Source organism: Opisthorchis viverrini (genome assembly GCF_000715545.1).
Source record: "Opisthorchis viverrini unplaced genomic scaffold opera_v5_23, whole genome shotgun sequence".
Lineage (NCBI taxonomy): Eukaryota > Metazoa > Platyhelminthes > Trematoda > Opisthorchiida > Opisthorchiidae > Opisthorchis > Opisthorchis viverrini.
In genome coordinates, this window is record NW_008751679.1 from 487,870 (window position 1) to 507,354 (window position 19,485).

At 45.1% G+C, this 19,485-nt stretch overlaps 1 protein-coding gene across 1 annotated transcript; it reads right to left on the reverse strand.

The window, feature by feature from the left end:
* Positions 1-1,341: 1,341 nt before the first annotated feature.
* On the reverse strand, positions 1,342-18,759 carry T265_02014 (hypothetical protein; the record flags this gene model as incomplete). Its single annotated transcript, XM_009166162.1, has 8 exons — positions 1,342-2,402; positions 4,589-4,648; positions 6,987-7,186; positions 9,036-9,141; positions 15,531-15,722; positions 15,883-16,014; positions 17,045-17,245; positions 18,369-18,759. 8 exons carry the CDS (start codon positions 18,675-18,677, stop codon positions 1,875-1,877), a joined length of 1,728 nt encoding a protein of 575 aa, XP_009164426.1.
* Positions 18,760-19,485: the final 726 nt, after the last annotated feature.

Sequence of the window (19,485 nt, forward strand, 5' to 3'; positions counted from 1 at the left end):
CCCCGAGCACCCCCCATCCTTTATTGTCTCTATTTCAGTTTGAAGTTTCCAATTCGTCAGAAGCTGATGGTTCAAGCCAAAAAAGTGACTTCCGGCATTGCTAGTTAACTCGATCATTTGCGTTAGCTCATTACCAAGTGAATCACAGACACTGGCGCATCGACGTTCATTTTGAAAGGTTCCAGTGCGAGTATAGGAAAAGATGAAGCGGTCTAGAGCTGAAACATCACGAAACCCTAGGGATGTTAAACTTCAAAGTATGGCCACTCACTCAAGATCGGAACCTATGTCGATGCAGAACGGGATGTGATCGGTCCTAGAAAACAATCCACTGCGCGTTACACCCTGATTTGGCTACGTCACATGGATGTAGAAGGGTTGGTTGCACTCACTGGTTGACCGCCTTCACCGTTTCCGGTAGCGCCAAGCTGCTTCTAACAACAGTGACACGAATCATACTGATTTCTGAAATCTGTTAATAACTCTGATTACTTGAGAACCAACTACGAATGGCATTAGGCTGCTCTGAAGTAGTCAGACTTCCTGACAAAATCCAGCACGTAGGCCAAGCCGAGAAATAACCTCGACCCGATATGAATACTACGGGGCTATAAGCCACAAGCGAGGAGCCTTAGTCCGACCATATCTTGAAATGTGGATCTCACTAATGGAATGTAAAATTTCCACGGCCGCTCTTATGGCTTCGGACCGTATAACCAACTGAATCGTGCGAGCCTAAATTCGGTCTAGAGAAGGGTGGCCTTCTTTGAAATGGTTTAGTGATCGACCTACAATAACCGAGATACCCGAATCTAGAAATTATCAGATAATTTGGAGGAACTACAAGCATGAACGTCAGTGGTTTGCCTTAACGGCGTTATCGTGCGATGACCATAAACAAGGCTAGCGACGACAGGCTTTGTAACTCTCTGTGTCAATTCAATTCTTCTCTGACACAAAAGACACTAACCGCCATATAACTAAGCTGCCGTAACTGAAATTCCGAGTCTGAATTTGGTCCAAATGGTAGGTTTCTACTTGTTCTATTAGGCTTTTATCGGATGCTTTTTCAGAGGACCGGATTTGCATTGCATTCCGAAATGTAGTTCGCCTGAATCTCACCTAGGTTCCTTGATCGCGAATCTTATCCTCGGCCTGCGACGTTGGCGCTGCCGAACATAGCCTTCAAGACTATCAAGGGTAAAGGGTCCAACTAAGACAGGTAAGACAGGAATCACGGCGTGAAGGCGGCTGGGGAGATAACCTGGTACACTCGAGAATGTGCCGCAGATTTCCCAGAAGCTACAAGAATTCAAATTCACAAAACAGATCATGTGCTTTCTCCACATCTTACAAATTCAGTTTTGATTGCATTGGTCGTAGATCTAACAGCGACCTACCTGTAGAGGACATTTAAAAACATAAGGGGAATCTGAAACATACACTTTTTCGAAAAAAAACAACCGAAGTCAGTACTGTACTGGTGGAAATGAACAGACTTGAAGACAAAAGACACAAACGACTTGAACAACTGTGCGCATAAACGATTCGGTTCGTCGAGGAATTAAGCTGATGGATCGATACTTGTGATAGGGTCCACATTGGTAGGATAAGGATAATAAGGAACTCGTTGAAGCGATCAACCACCAGGTAGAGGAAACAAAATCAATGACTGAACATTAAGTCAACGTAATGTATCCGTACAAATGGTGGCTTCGATGTTGATGCTGATTTCATCAATGTCTCCATGATTCATTTGCAAGTAGAAAGAGTTGACTGACATTTGAAAGACGACTGAAGGGACTGGATAACAAATCCTGGAATGACTCCGGAATCACTGTACAGATACGGAAACTTAGGTGTCCATCAAAGGATCAGAATCGCCTGAAGAATGGTTTCTTGCGGTACTGTAGTTTGAAGCGTTCCTCGTCGCTATGTTCGCTTGAATCACAAAGCAGTGTAGAATCTGTTGCATCGCCGGCTACTCCTTGTTCGTTTATTGGCTTGCTAACCCGTTGCTGATTGGATATGGGTAGGGCGACCAATCCATGCAATAATGACTGATCTAGCGTTGACCCGTTGAGACTGGTTGTTCCCAAGTCACCAGCGCTGAGAAAGTCGGCTTCAAATGGCTGTTGAGGACTTCGTGCGTCTTCAGGGGACTGTTGGGATGACAGTGGAGGTCTATCAACCGGAAGGAGAGTTGATGGGTCGGGATTAGAACTCATGTGAGCCGTACGCGAACGCGAGACTCGGCGTTGTCGAGCCAGACCAGCGGCTAATCGTTGATGTGGCCAGCGAGGGCGTTGTCGTCTGGCATGGCGCTCTAGCGTCAGAACAGGCATGCGAACTAGATCATGAGGGCTTTTGGAATCACGCAGGGCAGCGGTTAAATTGATTATCTAGATGTAAAAAGGCAGAAAGAGAAGTCGCTTACGTACAACGTAAAATACGTGCCTGATAGGTGGAAGGGTTGTTTACAGGTCGGCAAATTGATGCAGACCCAACAAAAGAAATAAAAAAGATACTAGTGGGTAAACTAAGAAATGGGCATTGGGCGTAAGAAAATAAGGGGTCAGCAGAACCAAGACAATATCATTTAACCAGCATTTTTGAGAAGTGGTTACTACCCATGTGACCATTTTGGCTGCTGTCGGTGCCACTCGCCTTCTAGGATATGAAGCGCGTGATCCTCATTGTGCCTGGTTGGAGACACTACAAGATATGGCTACTAACCGATTTTAGTGGCGTTCTTGTTGTCAGTTTCTATCCAGAAGTGTCCCGTCAGTTTGACATATTTCAAGTAGGGGACCGGGAAACTCACGTTGTCAAAGCTATCTCGGATATGGGGGACAGAGATTACAACTTATTAGAAGGGGTGATGTCGGGAGATGTTTGACAAGCAAAGATATCATCATCACTGTCAGTTGTGGTAACCGCGTACTTGTCGTACAGTGGTTGTAGCTGCCACAATTTCGTTCACCGATGATTCGGGGAGGTGGGGTAGGTAGCTGCGCATTGGAGGCGGGAGATCATACATTAGTGCGTAAATACGGCACTGTAAGCGGGTTATTAAATGGGAAGGGAGCTATGCATTGGAGGAAACAGTTTGGATGCATGAGCGCCATTGAGGGTGTGACTGGGTCATGTCCGACGATGTCTCTAACCATTGATGTGGCCGGTCTCGGTGTCCCCATCCAGGAAGACGTCAATGACCGGCGCAGCTGAGTTTGCTGGTGGTAATGGCTTTCACACTTCGCTGCCAAGTCATTGTTTGACGGCCTCTGGCTCTATTCCACCCTTCACGTGGATGTGCGAAAAGATCCCTTCGAGGAAGTCGGTCGACTGGCGTACGCAGCACGTGGCTAAGCCAGCGCAACCTATGCAATGTGATCAGTTCATCTATCGAACAAGGGGATAAGGTGGCACACTGGAACATGAAGTAATCTAGTGGTAGATGACGCGTATGATGTTCAAGGCCTTCGGCAGAAAGCGAGCTGAGTAGCATCCTTATGTCCAGGTCAACAAAGACGTCTGTGTAGACCTAGGACTAAAGAATGTAATCGAACCACTTAATATTAAGTCTGGATGTGACAGCAAGGCGATTCGGGCTACAGTGTCAACTGATGAGCCAGTGTGTCAACAGTTCAATTGGGGAGAAGGGGGTTGGAAAATTCCAACCGATCCTATCAGAAGACCAGCGGAAATGGAAGAAACAAGCAACCAGATGAAAATCATTAGTACCTTTGGTGGCGAGTGGGTTATTCGGGCCGAGCTTCAACAATGGAGCATCTATCCCAAGGACGTGCGCAAATTAGGCAGCGAGTCAAGAAAAAGCAGAAACAAGCACCACATTCTTCCAATAGGTTGGGAAAACGCAGGCTGGGGCCACAGGCTATGTTACGCCGGAGGGAAGCACGATGCCCGTGGATACGACTTGGTGGGAGAAAACTTAACCAGACAGATGGACGAAATGGAACAGAGCGGGAACACTGAGATTCAGGAAACTGAAAAGCTCTTATTTAGTATATCCGATCCTATGATCCTGTCACCTAAAGCCTACTTTAGCGAGTCATAAACGGGTAACTGGGGCCCACTAGTACGGCTATAACATGTATGGTATTCAGGTTATATCCACCAAACGCAGATTAACTCATGTAAGGGCAGGGGTGAACTTCCAACTTAGTAACCCGGAGCAACACAGCAATTTCGACCATGGCGGTGAAGATCAACGTAACTGGGTCCAGTCCCAAAGTTTCGAGCTGGTTTAACGTGTTATGAAATGCGAATGAAATTGGTTCTGCTTACGTCTGACACGTTTGCTTCAGCGCCTGAGAAACAGGGACCGATTCTTATTATACTGGAAGTGAGCCGTGCTGAATGTATGTAGAGAGACCCACTTGGATGTCTCGCCTACAACTGCAGCCAAGGGATGCCAAGCTAATGGAGGGAAACCAAGAGTGTTAAAAATGTGACATCCTCTCAAAATTAGTCCACAAATTTGGATATGACTAGGTTGTTCATTCAGAACTGGGAACCACTGGGAGCAGGTAACAGGATAAAGTAAACCAGCAAGAATGGAACTTACCTGTCCGCGAAGTACGGACATTTGCTTCTCGAAGGTCGACATATCGAAACCCGGGTCAATCTAAGATGGAATGGAATGAACAGAAGCGGAACACCGAGTAACCAAACTGGTCCGTGATTAGCTCAGAAGCATGGCAATTATGATCGACCCAGTGACTGCAAACTCTACCTTTGGATAACACCCTGAGAACCATGGAGCAGCTTTCCGAAGCTAGTACCAGTTAAAGACGTCCTCATTATTCATGAAACGTTCGTGTGCTTTCTATGACATGCATGCACTATGCTTCACATAAGTTGTCAGACGAGAAACTGAAAGCACGGTCCTCAGAAAGAACATCCAATGGACCAGTCAAAATCATCCTCTCGTTCGCATATTCAATAATCTGAACACTGAATAAGTCCATGGCGTTTTCACTAATTGAAGGGTTTGTGGAATTCACACTCACACCACCCTCGTCTGAACGGTCCTGCGAATTAATGTAGCCGAAGTCTGTTGCTTTCTTCTTTAAGCAATGGTTTATACTGACTTATCCTGAGATCGGGTTGTCGGAGCCGATTAGGCACAAGCATCCGAGCCTATTGACCGGTATTGGTTGTTAACGCGGCACCGCAATTGCAATCCACGTGGTTCTCACACGCTATCCACTGACCGCATCAGATTTCCTTTATTCCGTTCGACTGTGGTTGTTAAATCCAATGATCAATAGAGCAGAACAATGGCCCACACTAAAAGACACGAACATCCTCTCAACGCCTTTGGCATTCCGACTCAACAGATAGAATAAGCGTCATAACCGTTGGATTGCGGTTGTCATGAAATATTCAGGTTAATGAAACTAAAAGGCGAGGAAAGCAAACAGTAACCGCCTGATACACATCAAAATGTCATTCATATGCTTTAACTGATCATTCCAAAGCGGATCAGTGTGTGCTCTCGATGTGACACCCAGCTACACCAGCGTGCAGGTAACGGTGGCCGGGCACCTAAATCAGGTAAGACGATGGGATTTGACAGACAGCTTCGCACTAGACTGTCACGAGGTGCTTGATTTGAATAGTTTTTCTGGTATTTCGAAAGTGCGTACAACCTTGAAGTGTCCGATACTTGACGAGTGACCTATCAGTACAGTGTCCCGACATACACTTCTAACTTGCGTTTTCGAAAATACGGAGCGAACAAGTCCTACGTGCGTTTTTTTGGCGATTAGTACCAGAGTACAGTGACCTTGATCGGGACGATCGATCGCGGCACGTGATGAACCTCTTTGGCCCGCTATTCGCCAAAAAAAAACAACACAGGCCGTTCACGGCAGGGAGAGGGGTGAAGATGAATCGCACGTTGCTACGGGGAATCGAACATATATGATCGTCCACCTTATTTAACCATGGTTTTACCATTATTCTATCCTACGTGCCAGTTTTCGAACTTTTTTGAAAGGAATCATTGAATATTGAGTGCACTAGCTATAGGTCCACCATGAGTAGTGAGTCGATGGCTACGTAGGTTTCAGTGGACAAGTGCTAAAAAAATCAGTAGACCTTGGAAGGGCAAAGTTCAAGAGGATGAAGGTTTAATTGGGGTACTCAAGCTCCAGCGACTCACCACAGCAGCAAAGCTAGCCAAGTACAGACGCCCGAGCTTAGCCAAGTGACACATAGGTTATCTGTTAGGTGCCTTGGGGACGAGATAGACCAAGTGGTTAGAGCGCGAATTTACTGACCGGAAGGTTCGTGGTTCAAACCCGACCTCTGCATCTCGACTTTCCCTGTCTAGACTTGGGTCAGCTGGCAGTATCTCAGCCCTCGTGCTTCCTTCGGCTGGCATGGCAGCTAGGTATTGGGTGCCACAGCTGAGCGACTGTTAGGTGCCTTGCTACGGTGTAATCCCGAAAGGGAAAATTTGGCTAGGTGCTACGAAGTGAAGTAGGATATTCCGGTGCACACGATGGAGGCAAATGCGCTGTGTTCAGTACCCCGCAAGTATACATTACTCTGATGCGGCAAGGTTGCAAAAGGCTTCCCATGGAGATATGTAATCGATTCTTCGCTGAAATGATCAACCCAGCTTCACACACCGGCGGTGAAAGGTCTATGTGCGTTTTTTTGGCGAATAGTACCTACCCTACGGTTTTACGAGATCAAAACAGACTATTAACAAAGAGGTCAAGCGAGATACATGACAGTAAACTAGTCCAAGTTCCACCCGATCACACAATCTGTCTTTGTATGAAAAAAGTGACTGAGCTTTTTTTCATTTGAAGTTAATCGTGTACGCCATGGCACAAAAAGTTTCCACACATTTTTGCATCTCACAAATGAGTGTTGATACCGATCGATAAGTAGGAGGTAAAAGTGTGCTGACGGTGGTGTGGGTGGTGAACATAAATAACGTTACATACCTTGAACAGATCATACAAATCATCAACCAGTCTATTTACAAAATGAGTATCGGAGATGAGAGGAAGGATGGTTTGTTTGATTGTCTCCGAGAACGGCCTTTTCGCCATTGGGAGCCAGGCCCAGTGAAACGGATCTGTGGCGAAAAAAGCGAGAAATGCAATTGGTGAAGATATAACTATCCAAGCAGATGCCAGATAAGCTGAAAACTTGAATAGCCGTCAAGAAGTTGTACGCAGAGCGAGCCGGGGACGAACACACACAGAACGAGGTACCAACACTCATGAGTGAAGTGGGACACAAAGTGGCATCAGGTGATTGAAACGCTTGTTCGTTTTCAATCCAGTGTGTACAACAATTCATCCACAAAGGATAAATAGAGAGCTTCTCAAATGAACAGCCTTCGACAAAATTGTACGTTGTGTCTGGACCAAGCTGGCAAGGGTAGAGCGAATTCGAACACGACCCAATCAGGAGCCCATGTTTTGCTGTTAACCCAAATAGCGAAACGCATTGGGTAATTTTTCTGGGTTGAATACAGAGATTCACCACAGGGGGGGAAGAGCGAAACGCATTGGGTAATTTTACTGGTTTGAATACAGAGATTCACCGACGGGGGTGGGGTGGGGGGCTAGTGGCTTCAAACGGCTTATCGATTTCAGTAAATGAACCTACTGAACTTGTTGCTATATGCATTAAAAAGAGAACGCACATGACATAAATTCGTGGTCACCTCATGGCATCCAAAAAATCGGTGAGATCAGGAAGCCTACGGTTCACAGTAAACAAATTGTTCACTAGACTGACCGCACGACAGATTAGAATTGTTGACAAAACTTTCATGATAGCACAAACAATGCGCCAAACACGAACACCAGTCCGCCTGATGGACCAGACTTGGATACAACCGAACACCAGAGCAATACCATACGGACGTATCTATACCGATTTGTTAGACAAACTGAAGAACTTGATGGTTCTGTCTGCAAGCAGAAGTATCTAAAATCGATAGGCGTCACTGCGAATCACGTGAAAGATGTTCAACCTCGCAGCACTCAGTTGTAGAGAATGCATATCTACTGCACTAGCCGTTCGACAATCCGATGGTATTGCGGTTAAAAAACAGATTGCACTAAGACCTAACAAGGTAGACAAGACAATCAGACTTGAGGTGCTAGCCTCAAGAACCTCCCGTTCCAAAGCATCCTTTTTCGATCAGGTGCAACGGTCGCGTTTCGAGGCGGCATCCCAAGTTTGTGGGTGTGTACCAGTCAGGTTCCACACAGTGTGACAGTCCTTTATAGCTTAGTAACAATGTTCTAAGCAGACTGCAAAAACGATAGAATATTAATTACAATGATCCAAAAAGAAAGGTCCACTCCGCTGGGAATTCCACAACAGCGCGCCACGCCAACAACCTGGTGTTGACGAGAAAGACCATTCCTAAGCGAGGTTTCTCACCTAGAATTACCGTGTTTAACAGTTTGAGCTATGAACACACTGCCGAGAACGATGGCAGTGCCTGCTCTGAACGTGATCACTGAGTGATAAACGAATTCCCTGGCTGTGGAAACTCCCAAAGATACTGCGTCCATACGGAAGCCGAGCGGGGGCAAATACGAATTGAGACGGAAAAGTTCCAAAGATGGGGTCGTGCCGTATGAAAAACACATACTGGTGGCCCACCCTGGGATGAATCAATCCATAACGGATGGTCGCCCACCCCAAAATTTCTTCCTCATAGGGGAGTGCATAAAGCAACAGATCTCTCAGATAACTGGTTGCAGGCTTTCGAGTCCCCCGCTACGAAGTTGTCCTATCATGCCTCCCCCCTGAAAACCAGTAGCCTTCTCTTGCTCCGACTGTAACGGTGCTTTTAGCCTGGTCAAAATCTCACTTTGTGTGAGTTTACCCACATGTACTCAAACTAGTGGAAACTTGAAGGAGAATCGTTAACTGCCACAGAACTTCCCTTTCGTGCATGAGTTGCGTCAGTGAGGGCTAAGGGCTACAAACAACACACCAAGGTCACCTCACCAGGTTACACTTACAAGCTCTCCACTCATCCGGATGTTTGAACGGGAAAGCCAGTCCGTTGTCAATGGCGAATACTTCGATTTTAGGCATTTTCACCAAACCCCAGTCATCCGTGGTATCCTGCTAAGCAAACGAAGGGGGGAGGGATGGAGCGCAAAAAGTTAAACAGTCTTAATTAAGTGTTTTGGTGAATATTAGTGTCAACAACCAACTCATCACCTGCCTTATTAGGGTTAGATGTCGAAACCATGTTAAAGCAAAAAATATGCGTGCATGTGAATGCTCGGTAGTTTGGCTGTTTTAGAATGACCGTATTTTGAAACCTCCCAGAGTTGTTCGACCTACTCATCATCGAACTAATTGACGGAACATCATCAGGAATTTGGAAAGTATAGTTTACCAAGAATGCAACCTATGGATTGGTTAAGCTACGTCGGTTCGCTGAACTAAGGGTGGCACCGATATTATGTCTAGTTGGACGATGTATTGGGTGGAACCGCACCTGAGTATGTTAAGTGAATAGGGGTTCGTTGTCTGTATTTCGCAGAAAGAAACCACAAAAGGAACTGAATGCCTACGACGGTCGCAACATGCACATTTCATGCTCCCTTATTAGCGCTAGTGAATCAGTTCAGCTCTTCTTTGAGTATGAGTCCCGACTTGGGTAGTCCAGGAAGTATAGTGAGATTCGGCTGTTTAATTTCCCCCATCCAATCTGACAATCACGGAACATCAACTAGATGTGCCGGTGGTTTTAGGGTTGCTTCGTTCTGTTTGCTGTCTGAACTTAATTTTCCTGCACTAGGTATACAGGCTTAATATGGTTCTACACACAGCCAAGAGCAAGCCTTTGTACCTGTTACGTCTATGCCCCTCGAATGGATCCGGTATCAAGCTACACGAGCCTACACTAAAAATCCAGGAGCGCTGTACAGATGGTTGTCACGACCAGTCAGCATAGTACACATTACGTATTGCGAAAAAGACTAGAGTCTGCAACCTCTGATAATGCGGTAAAAACCGGTCTGACGCCATGCACATGCACACCTGAAGAGTCTTGCACAGTTCATTGCCAGTTTCGCCTTTTTTGGAGTTACCAGATAAGCCCAATCCCCGAATTTTCAAGTCTTATTTCGTATTATTATTTGGCAAAGCATGGGGGCACTAGCAGCGTGTCAGTGGAAAAATCGAATGGATCTCGCAAGTATCATATCCTTCCAAACGAAACACGATGTGGTGTTTGGACAGCATAGTCAGTTGAATCACTCGACAAAACCAAATAAAATGTAAGCCTGTTTGATGGGAACATAAGGTTGACGGGAACCCGGGGACTGCGCCTACCTGATGAGCCCCAAGAAGGGCGAAACCGGTCGTGGGCTGTCGATGGATTTTCAGCAACCTTATGAGTAGTACATTACAAAATGTAAGCTTGTTTGATGGGAACCAATTCTTCGTGGCTGCACAGCAGAGGCATGATTATCCGAAAGAGCTACTCAAAGATTCATCGGGTCTGCCTCGTTATCGGTAGCCAAGCGAGTGACTGGAGGAGGCGAGGGCAAACAGTGTCAGTAAGAAATATCTTTGGACATGGCCGTGCTTAGACAGCCAACCAGAAAACTTGATTACTCGAGAGAAGTCAAGTGTAGTTTCAAACTTTTCACGCTCCTTGTGATAACCCTTCGACTGAATGTTAGTTATAGAGGTAGGGCATGAGATGCAATCCACCACGAGCTTTGCTTTGGTTGGGATTTGTCAGATGGGTGCAACAAGATAGGCCATGTGTTGTCGTTTGGCGTAAGTTACATGTTTACCAAATTCTAACGAATCAGAATCCAATAGACTTGTTTTTGAGGGACCTTTATTACATCATATGAGTTTATGAGAGCAGTTATGACAGATATCGATTTTCCGACCGTACTGACAAGAACAGTGTACGTGAAGTGACGTAAGCAGTAGCGCTGCTACACTTTGACATGAGGCTCTAATAGGATCTGCGCCCAATCAATCCTTAAATCTGTACCTCTAAACAAGCGTTCAGAATGTGCGGCATCAATGCCGCACCACTACACAAGCAACCCGGGTGAACCGATCATAGGAAACTCCATCAATGTGTTTAGAACCAAGCCATTAAGACATTCATTGGTACGCTGCGAAAGCACCTGAATGATTGCCGTAGACTTGGGCGGTCAAACTACTTGCACGACCTTTGAAGAGGAAGTGAAAAGAATTGTTCAGTGGTTGTCTAGCTGCCATGCCACCAGAAGGAAGCACGAGGGCTAGGATACTGCCAGGTTGCCCAGGCCTAGACAGGAAAAGTCGAGGTACAGAGGTCGGGTTCGAACCACGAACCTTCCGGTCAGTAGATTCGCGCTCTAACCATTGAAACACCTAATAATTCATTGTTCAGGATATCCTCCTAAAAACCTATCGGAAACGGGTCATAGGAGAGGCGAAATTCTATGCGTTACCAGCCAGATAATCTACAATCTTCAGAAGAAAGCCTTCTTCTGAGCCCACAAGCATGAAGTTACTGAAGGTGAAGACTCGATGGATTGATTCCAAATGGCACGCAAATAGTCTTTTGCATAATGTACAGCACATACGCTTCGTTCAAGAGGTATTCAATGAAGTTCCTTTTGTTTCTAAAATAAGTAGTATCGGACGATTGTCCGAAGTCCGCTGTCTGCGGATTCCATAGAATATCACAACGTACAGAATTAACCCTGTGTATCATGCGATCCACACTCGAAATGAGCGAGCCAATTTTGTCATTGAATGTTTCGCTCACCGCGAGGTGGACAAACTGTGGCTTGACGAAGGAGTGCGAAAGTGTTTGGGTGTCGTTTGTGCGGTTTACCTTCAAGGATGAGGCCCCCGTAACCCCACTAAATTGGCTACAGACGTTTCAAGCATTAACGGCCAATCAACGTCAGTGGCGTTTGTGCTGTCAGTTCCTTTCCAGGTTGTCTGATTGAGCGCTTCGGGATGTAGGCACCACAGAATTCGGGGTAGGCTAGCACAATTTAAGCCGCCATAAAATCTATCTTTGACGGTCTCATAACCAGTTTGTTGAGGAGTAGGCGAATGTGATGAGCGGTTCGGTTGCCACAGAATTTTACGGATTTTTTCAAATACACGGCTCCGGAGTGACTACTGATGGCATCCAGTCAAGTATACATCTTTCCACTCAGTGACTCAAGACAGTGACCCCCCCCCACCTGAGCCACCTTCAGTAGTTTCTGGTTAGACGGAGGCACACAACAAGTGAAAGGAAACCGACGAGATAGTCAACTCGATAGTCATACTTGGATGCGTATTTCAAATAACGAGTCTGAAAAGAACGAAAACAACATGACGTCCAGCTTCCTTGAGTCAGAACGCTAATGACATCAGGCGGATCGGGCATATTGGTGTTCGAATAACAAATCAAAGTGCTTATGGTTACCGAGCGATGCCGTCCAAGGTGAAGGGAGCTTTTGTTGTTCGTGGATTAGCCCAAAAAGGGCTACTATCAGTGGGGCACGAGGCATGCGAATAGAGAAAGACTACGATGCAGACACTGGCAGGAGGGCCGATAGGATCTTTAATCAGGGCCTGACCAAAGGGTGGCTGTCGTCAGTGGGAAATTAGGAATCAATAACCAACTGTTCCAAGACCCAACCGGAAGGTTAAGCTACTATGCACCAAGTCACTCGGCTTGAGAAAAAGCGAATGCTTCTGACTTGGCTCAATAGGTTATGGAGGTTCACAAACCATCACACATCATATGTTAGTTTCTTCATGTCGTCAACCATCAACGAAACTAAACCATCAATTAAACGCCATATGATGTGAACTGAAAGTGAAAATCAGTCTGAGGGTAAAATATCGATGTGGAGTTATTTTCAGGCGATGATTAAAAGCAAAGCTAAAGTACCATCATTGATGTCTCCGCACACCGTGAACTCTGCCAAACCTTAGAACGAAAATACCTGGCTTTCAGGGTCTGTCTATTCCTCTGAAGATGGAACACAAGTGAAGTGATAAAGGCAAAAACTAGGCTAGCAAGGAAGCATGGGGCTTGGACGAATGTAATCCAATATAAGGGCATGAAATGCTTAAGACTGGGAACTTACAGGAGAAACTTCTTCGTTTAAATCCGAAGATTCATATCTGATGAGCCAATTATCATTCCCACGATCTAGACATAGAGACGGAAAGTGGACAGAATAAAACGACTGTTGATAGAAAGAACTGCGATCCTTTCGAAAGCGGTTCAAATTGTCTTAGTCAGAGGTTGGTTTTTTTTGGGGGGGGGATATTTTGACTATTACGAACACATCCTTCTCCAGCAGCCAGTTGTCTGTCCCCACTTTAAGATTTTGTCATATTGACCCTCACCAGAGGGTCTGTCTATTCCTCTGAAGATGGAACACAAGTGAAGTGATAAAGGCAAAAACTAGGCTAGCAAGGAAGCATGGGGCTTGGACGAATGTAATCCAATATAAGGGCATGAAATGCTTAAGACTGGGAACTTACAGGAGAAACTTCTTCGTTTAAATCCGAAGATTCATATCTGATGAGCCAATTATCATTCCCACGATCTAGACATAGAGACGGAAAGTGGACAGAATAAAACGACTGTTGATAGAAAGAACTGCGATCCTTTCGAAAGCGGTTCAAATTGTCTTAGTCAGAGGTTGGTTATTATTGGGGGGGATATTTTGACTATTACGAACACATCCTTCTCCAGCAGCCAGTTGTCTGTCCCCCACTTTAAGATTTTATCATATTGAAGCGCCCTCACCAGGCATTTAGTTAAACTTGCTTGTAGCAACTCGCGCGCTTGGTTTGAGGCTACAGGCACTTCAGGAACAAGGTCGTATGCGGTGAAAACAATTATATTCCTCACATGGTGTAGGAATATAAACCCGATAAATGAATTTGACTCTTGGTTAATGAAGGATTTTCGTCCTGGGGTTAACCAGAATAGCCATCGTAGTAGAATAAAGGCGGTCTCTAAAAAGGCCCCAATTCCAAACCAGAGGCTCAAACCGCAGTGAATTGGTTTTATTTGGGGGGCTGTTTTTTGGATGCAACCGTTGTTTCTTGTACGTGCTAGTTGGAAATAGATGGCAGTCCAGCACACTAAAAGGCACTGTTTAAGAGAAATACATGATGGAGTCGTCATCCACAACTTAATGTCGTTAGGACGGTTCGATAGACCTCCGCGTGTAACTCGTAATGCATAAGATAGTGGATTATGTTGGAGGACGCCTTCTGAAGCCAATCACATAAAAGTCCACCGATAAACTGGCCACAACCTATGCGTTGAACTTGACGAGGATAAGTAGTTCGTACACCAAAGGGACGCGTACTTCACGGGACCCATTTCATGCAGCTATGAACTGACTGGAAGCGATTCAAGGACGGTCGCACCGGGACTTGATGGAGAAGCAGAGAAGATTTTGTGTCGAAATAATCTTTCTCTAAACGAGACAGGAAGATGAAATCGTGAGGCATGGAAAATGACTATCTTGCGTCGGAGCCATTGAGTGACTCTTGCCAATCAAAAATTTGAAGCCTCACCACACCGATCATTCGACAATGGAAAAAAGGAAGCTACCGGCCCATGTGTGTGGTTTCTTTCGTTTTATTCTCCATTCTTTACACAGATAAACGATCATAGCCGCTTGCTCAAAGTAAACTGAATTTTGAGGAGAATGCGACAAGTCACGTGTCTGTCCCAAACAGGTCACATTGACGAGTTGTTAGCAAAATAAAGTACACGTTCAACGAAACTCATACACCATCACGATATCCTAGTTTTTTGTTCCAATGACTATGACCTCTGAGTCTGTGTTGACAGTGACCGTCCAGTTCATCATTCTGGTCACAGAAACCAGCTCCGATCGGGAAGTATGCAAAAACTGTAGACGATCGAGAGGTTACAGTCAAACAGAAAATTAAATGCAGCCTAAATAGTCTCAGCTAACGTCGCTGTTCATCAGCAGTATCCATTCAATGTAGAGAATCCATACTGAGTAAACGGAATATTGCCGGTTCGTCAAAATCTATAGGTACTTTCACGTAAAGACACCTTGGTACTCTCGTAAGATTAAGTTCGTAGGAAGACTAGATAGGCAACCTGAAGGTCCACTATCGAAATATGAAGACAACTCGACTTCAGGATAGGGTGCCCAATCGCTGGCTTCCGAGATAGCTCAATGGTTGAGGCGCGAACTAATTGACCAGAAAGATCGGGTTCAAACTAAACCTCTGCATCTCGACTGCTCCTGTCTAGGCCTTGACTAAATGACGATACCTCAGCCCTCATTCTTCCTTCGGGTGGCCAAACACCAAAAAAAGTTAGGGCTGAACGATTATTTATGATTCAGGTGCCAGAGGACGTCCAAGCTGAAAATCGAGCACTTTCAGCCTTCTATAGGAAAACTTCAGGATTCTTCTCGAGTCCTCTCAAGAATTCTATACAGTCATCCTTTAAAAAAAACCAAGTGTTGGCGGGATACAGCGGTGACTCTAAAAAAGGGAGGGTAAGAGAAAGTACCGGTATTGCGGATCACATAGTCCAGAATGACCAACTTCTCAAATTGTACTTGGAACTCCTCCGATGTGGTTTTCGGCAGAGATTCGTTGTCGAAACGCCGGAGCCAGTATTCTGCATCACGACATCGGGGGACGAAGATCTGGAAGGATCCAGCCTGTAAAATAAGATGCAGATGGCTTATGAAGCAGGTAAGAAGAGGGAGATGGGTATCAGTGCTTTATAGTCATCTTGAGCGAACCCGGCAACATGTCAAGTCACCGGATCGCAAAGCACTGACAATCAAACATCTGAGATAAGCCGAACGGTCAGCTTACTTTTGGAGGCAATCCAACCCAAGTAAAGTGACGACCTAGTTCGGGAAACCGGGTTGCAACATGCTGCTTGGTTCGGGCCTTGGCCCGATCGACTGGACTGTAATTGAAACTCTCACTGACTAGCCGCACTATCTAAAAGGAGAGAAGTAAAAGACACACGGGTTACACTCAATACGAAAGAAGGATGCGCTGTGGCTTAGAACTAATAGTCAGTTCTACCATAAGTATCAAGCGGAGACGCATTGTCGATAGAAGCTTGGTCACTTTTAATAACAAACCCCACCAACTAAACAAAAATGCATCACGAAAAGTGGGAGAAAACAGGAGATTTCCAAGCACTCTTTTAGTTACCTTACAACTTGAAATTAATGAAGGCTAAAGATACTGTCACGTTGTTAAGGCCTCGTACGAGGGAATTGAAACGCAAGGGTTTGTCCAAATCAAGAACTTGTCGGTTAATAGCTCACTGGTTTTGTGTAGATACTAAATAAATCACATAGCGCCAGATACCGTAAACTCAAATGGTCGATGGCCATGCGGTAGAACTTTATCTTCAGCCTAACGTCACTTGGTTTCTGAACACTGTTTGTACAGAACCCATATGTACTGTTGCCATCAAAGTGTAATTATCCTTTATCCAACAAACAAAATAGCAGAAACCAAAAACACAGTTTACAGCGGCAAACCCAACCGATCGTTATTGTTCGACATCCGAAGAACACGAACTTTTCTTTTGTCTCTTGGGACACGAGAAAATTGTTTACATCACATTGTATGAGGAGAAAGGAAGTTTCAGTGCGTGGAGGGAATAAAACAGTTCACTTATTAGGTTACGCTTACCACACAAAACGATTAGCATTTACATATGACCGTACGCAAGCAACACAAGGTGAAAGCTGGATGGTTAATCTATGAGCTGCAGTATTTCTGACAAATTACAAAAGTAGTAAAACTAATAGAAGAGAAGCTACAAGTACCTTACTGAATAAAGCGCGGGCATACAAATAGATGGCGAAGAAACGAGTGCACATGCATCACATGAACCAAATTGTCAGCTGATCGTGCCCGGGAAAAATCGAAGCGTTGTTGCTTCAACGAGCGAGCTTACAAGGGCAATAAAAAGCACACATGAACCATACCAAATCACATGACCGAGGCTTACTTTAGTTTTGGGTACAATATTTAATCGCAGACGTTCGTCTACCAGACTAGCTCCGGCTTCGGATAGGTAGCCTTGGTTTGGCACAAGACAGGAACGGCCGAAACAGCAAGGGCAACAGTGTTTGTGCATCCATTTGGTCCATTTTGGATTCAGGTGACCATAGGGCTCTTCGTCTTTGGGTTTGAAGACAGCGATCTTATTCTAAATGGAGTGTAAAGGTCGGAGTGCACTTGCAAAGTGATCAGCGAAGCGAACAACGGTTGGCACAGCAACATCGGAACATACCGATATTAAACTCGTATAAGCAACGTCATGCTACATGGGAACTGATGGGGTAAGCAACCAAATTGGTACTTGGTGGTAGACGTACAGAGGTCAATCAAAAACCGGCTATCTCTAAGTATTTTGCACGCTAAATCTGAAGCAACCGGCAAAAGTTCGTAAAACAGACAGAAGGACATTCGGTGAGTCTTGAAGTGAGAAGCCCAAGTACGCATAACAAGAGAGGAATGACTGACGGAATTCCCTTCACACAGGTTGGATCCTGACAAGCTCGGACAAAAAAAGACTCTTAATTTGGGACTGATTGGAAAAATTGAGCAAGTGACTCTTTAACAGTTTCTGAATCAAGCACTCACTAGACGATATACACACCCGGTGGATGTAAGTCTTATTCTGTCCAGCTGCTGACACTCAGACAACTCGACCCTCCGTATAAAATGATTTGACAATGTCATCGTCTCGTCAGCTGTGGAAGTACATAACTACGATGCAGGGTGTCTCTGGTAGCGCAGTTGGTACAGCACTGATCAATCAAGCGGATCGGTGAGTCGTACCAACCGACATCTTGAGTCAACCAATTAAACAGCTCATCGCCGCTAACTAGTAACCCAGGGAGTTACATGATCTATACAATCATACCAACCAGAAATTTGACCGAAAAGTGGTTAGTCGCAAATTATTTTCTCTGAATCTACTGAGGATTGCATTCATTCGTATATGAATTCGAAACGCTTCAGTTGCATCTGTTATACTGTCAACAGCACATGGTGTGCTGCCTCCCGGTATGCACCAGCACCCAAAATGCAACTATTCAGTAATGTGTATTAGAGCTTTCTTGTTGGTTCGAAGGTACTTGGACTTATAGAGGCCAGATTTGAAGTCATCAAGAATACAGTTAAACTTATAGAGTGCCTGATAGAAGTTGGGAGGAAAGATGGCTACACTAACTGTCAATTTGAAAAGTGAATGCGATTCTGCAGATTGATAAAGGAAGGTTCTGAGAGTAGAGAACTCAAACAGTGTTGGTAAAGTCCGTACTCACTCCATCCACATCCTTTACAAAATAACTGCCACTCGAACCTTGATAGATCCGCTCGGGGTAGACACCACATTCAATCGCGTGAAGAGCCTTCTTCAAAATTTGATGGTAGTGCGGGTCGTCATTGTTATTATGCAGGATTGGTTGGTATGAGGAAGAGCTAGTTTGCTCATGGTCACCACCCAGCAAGGGTGTATTTTCCTCATGAGTGTCCCCGAACATCTTCAAATTGTCGAGGGGATGGTGGGAGTCTGGGTTCTCGGTATCAGGCGAAGTGGCTTGTGTCGGTGCATGTGCAGCTAACAAGGACATGCAAATACAATCCGAGTGCTATGCACACACTTGAGTGTTGTGGTACACAGGGGGTCACCTGGTAAATTGAAAAGAATAGAAGATCAGCAGCAGCCACATAACTGAGTATAAAATAAGGAGGCTTCTGTGGGGATTAGACCAACCACCCAGTAGTTAACTGCGGTCGGGGTTAATCACACAAAGCCGCTTAGGCGAGTGCATCCATAACTAAAAATTGTGCCAAATCAATGCTGGAAATGATAGTCCTTCGGTATCACTACCATCCAATGGTAGCACGCGTTACGGAATGCCAATTTCCTCTCCATAAAAGAGATTGCTGGCTTACACTTAATATAGAAAAAGCGATTGAAATTCCGAGAGATCCATTAAAAAAGTGTTTGAAGCTCATTAACGGAACGATGAGAATGCAATCATCGGTCCCAAATAAACTTTTACACGAAATTACTGTATTCTACCTCAAGGAGGTATCTTCGTAGGAGGTCGTAGTAATGTAAACGCTACGGGGTACCCGTCTAATATCCAGCGGTTAATCTTGATACTCCATACGCCTGAATGACGTGAGTGATATACCAGAGCAATATGATGAATAAATACATTGATAGTAGACCCTTTTAACCGGATTGGTTACTAATGAGAATTATGATGCCTAGCTAAAGACGAACAGGAGGTAGGAAACGTCCTGAGGGAAGAAGCTAAGCGCGTACACCAAGCCGAATTATTGGTCAAGCCAAACAAAGACATGTGGAGAAGAGCATGCTCCCTTCGGTAACAATTTCTAAAACAGCGGAAATCGTTTGGCAACGTGGTT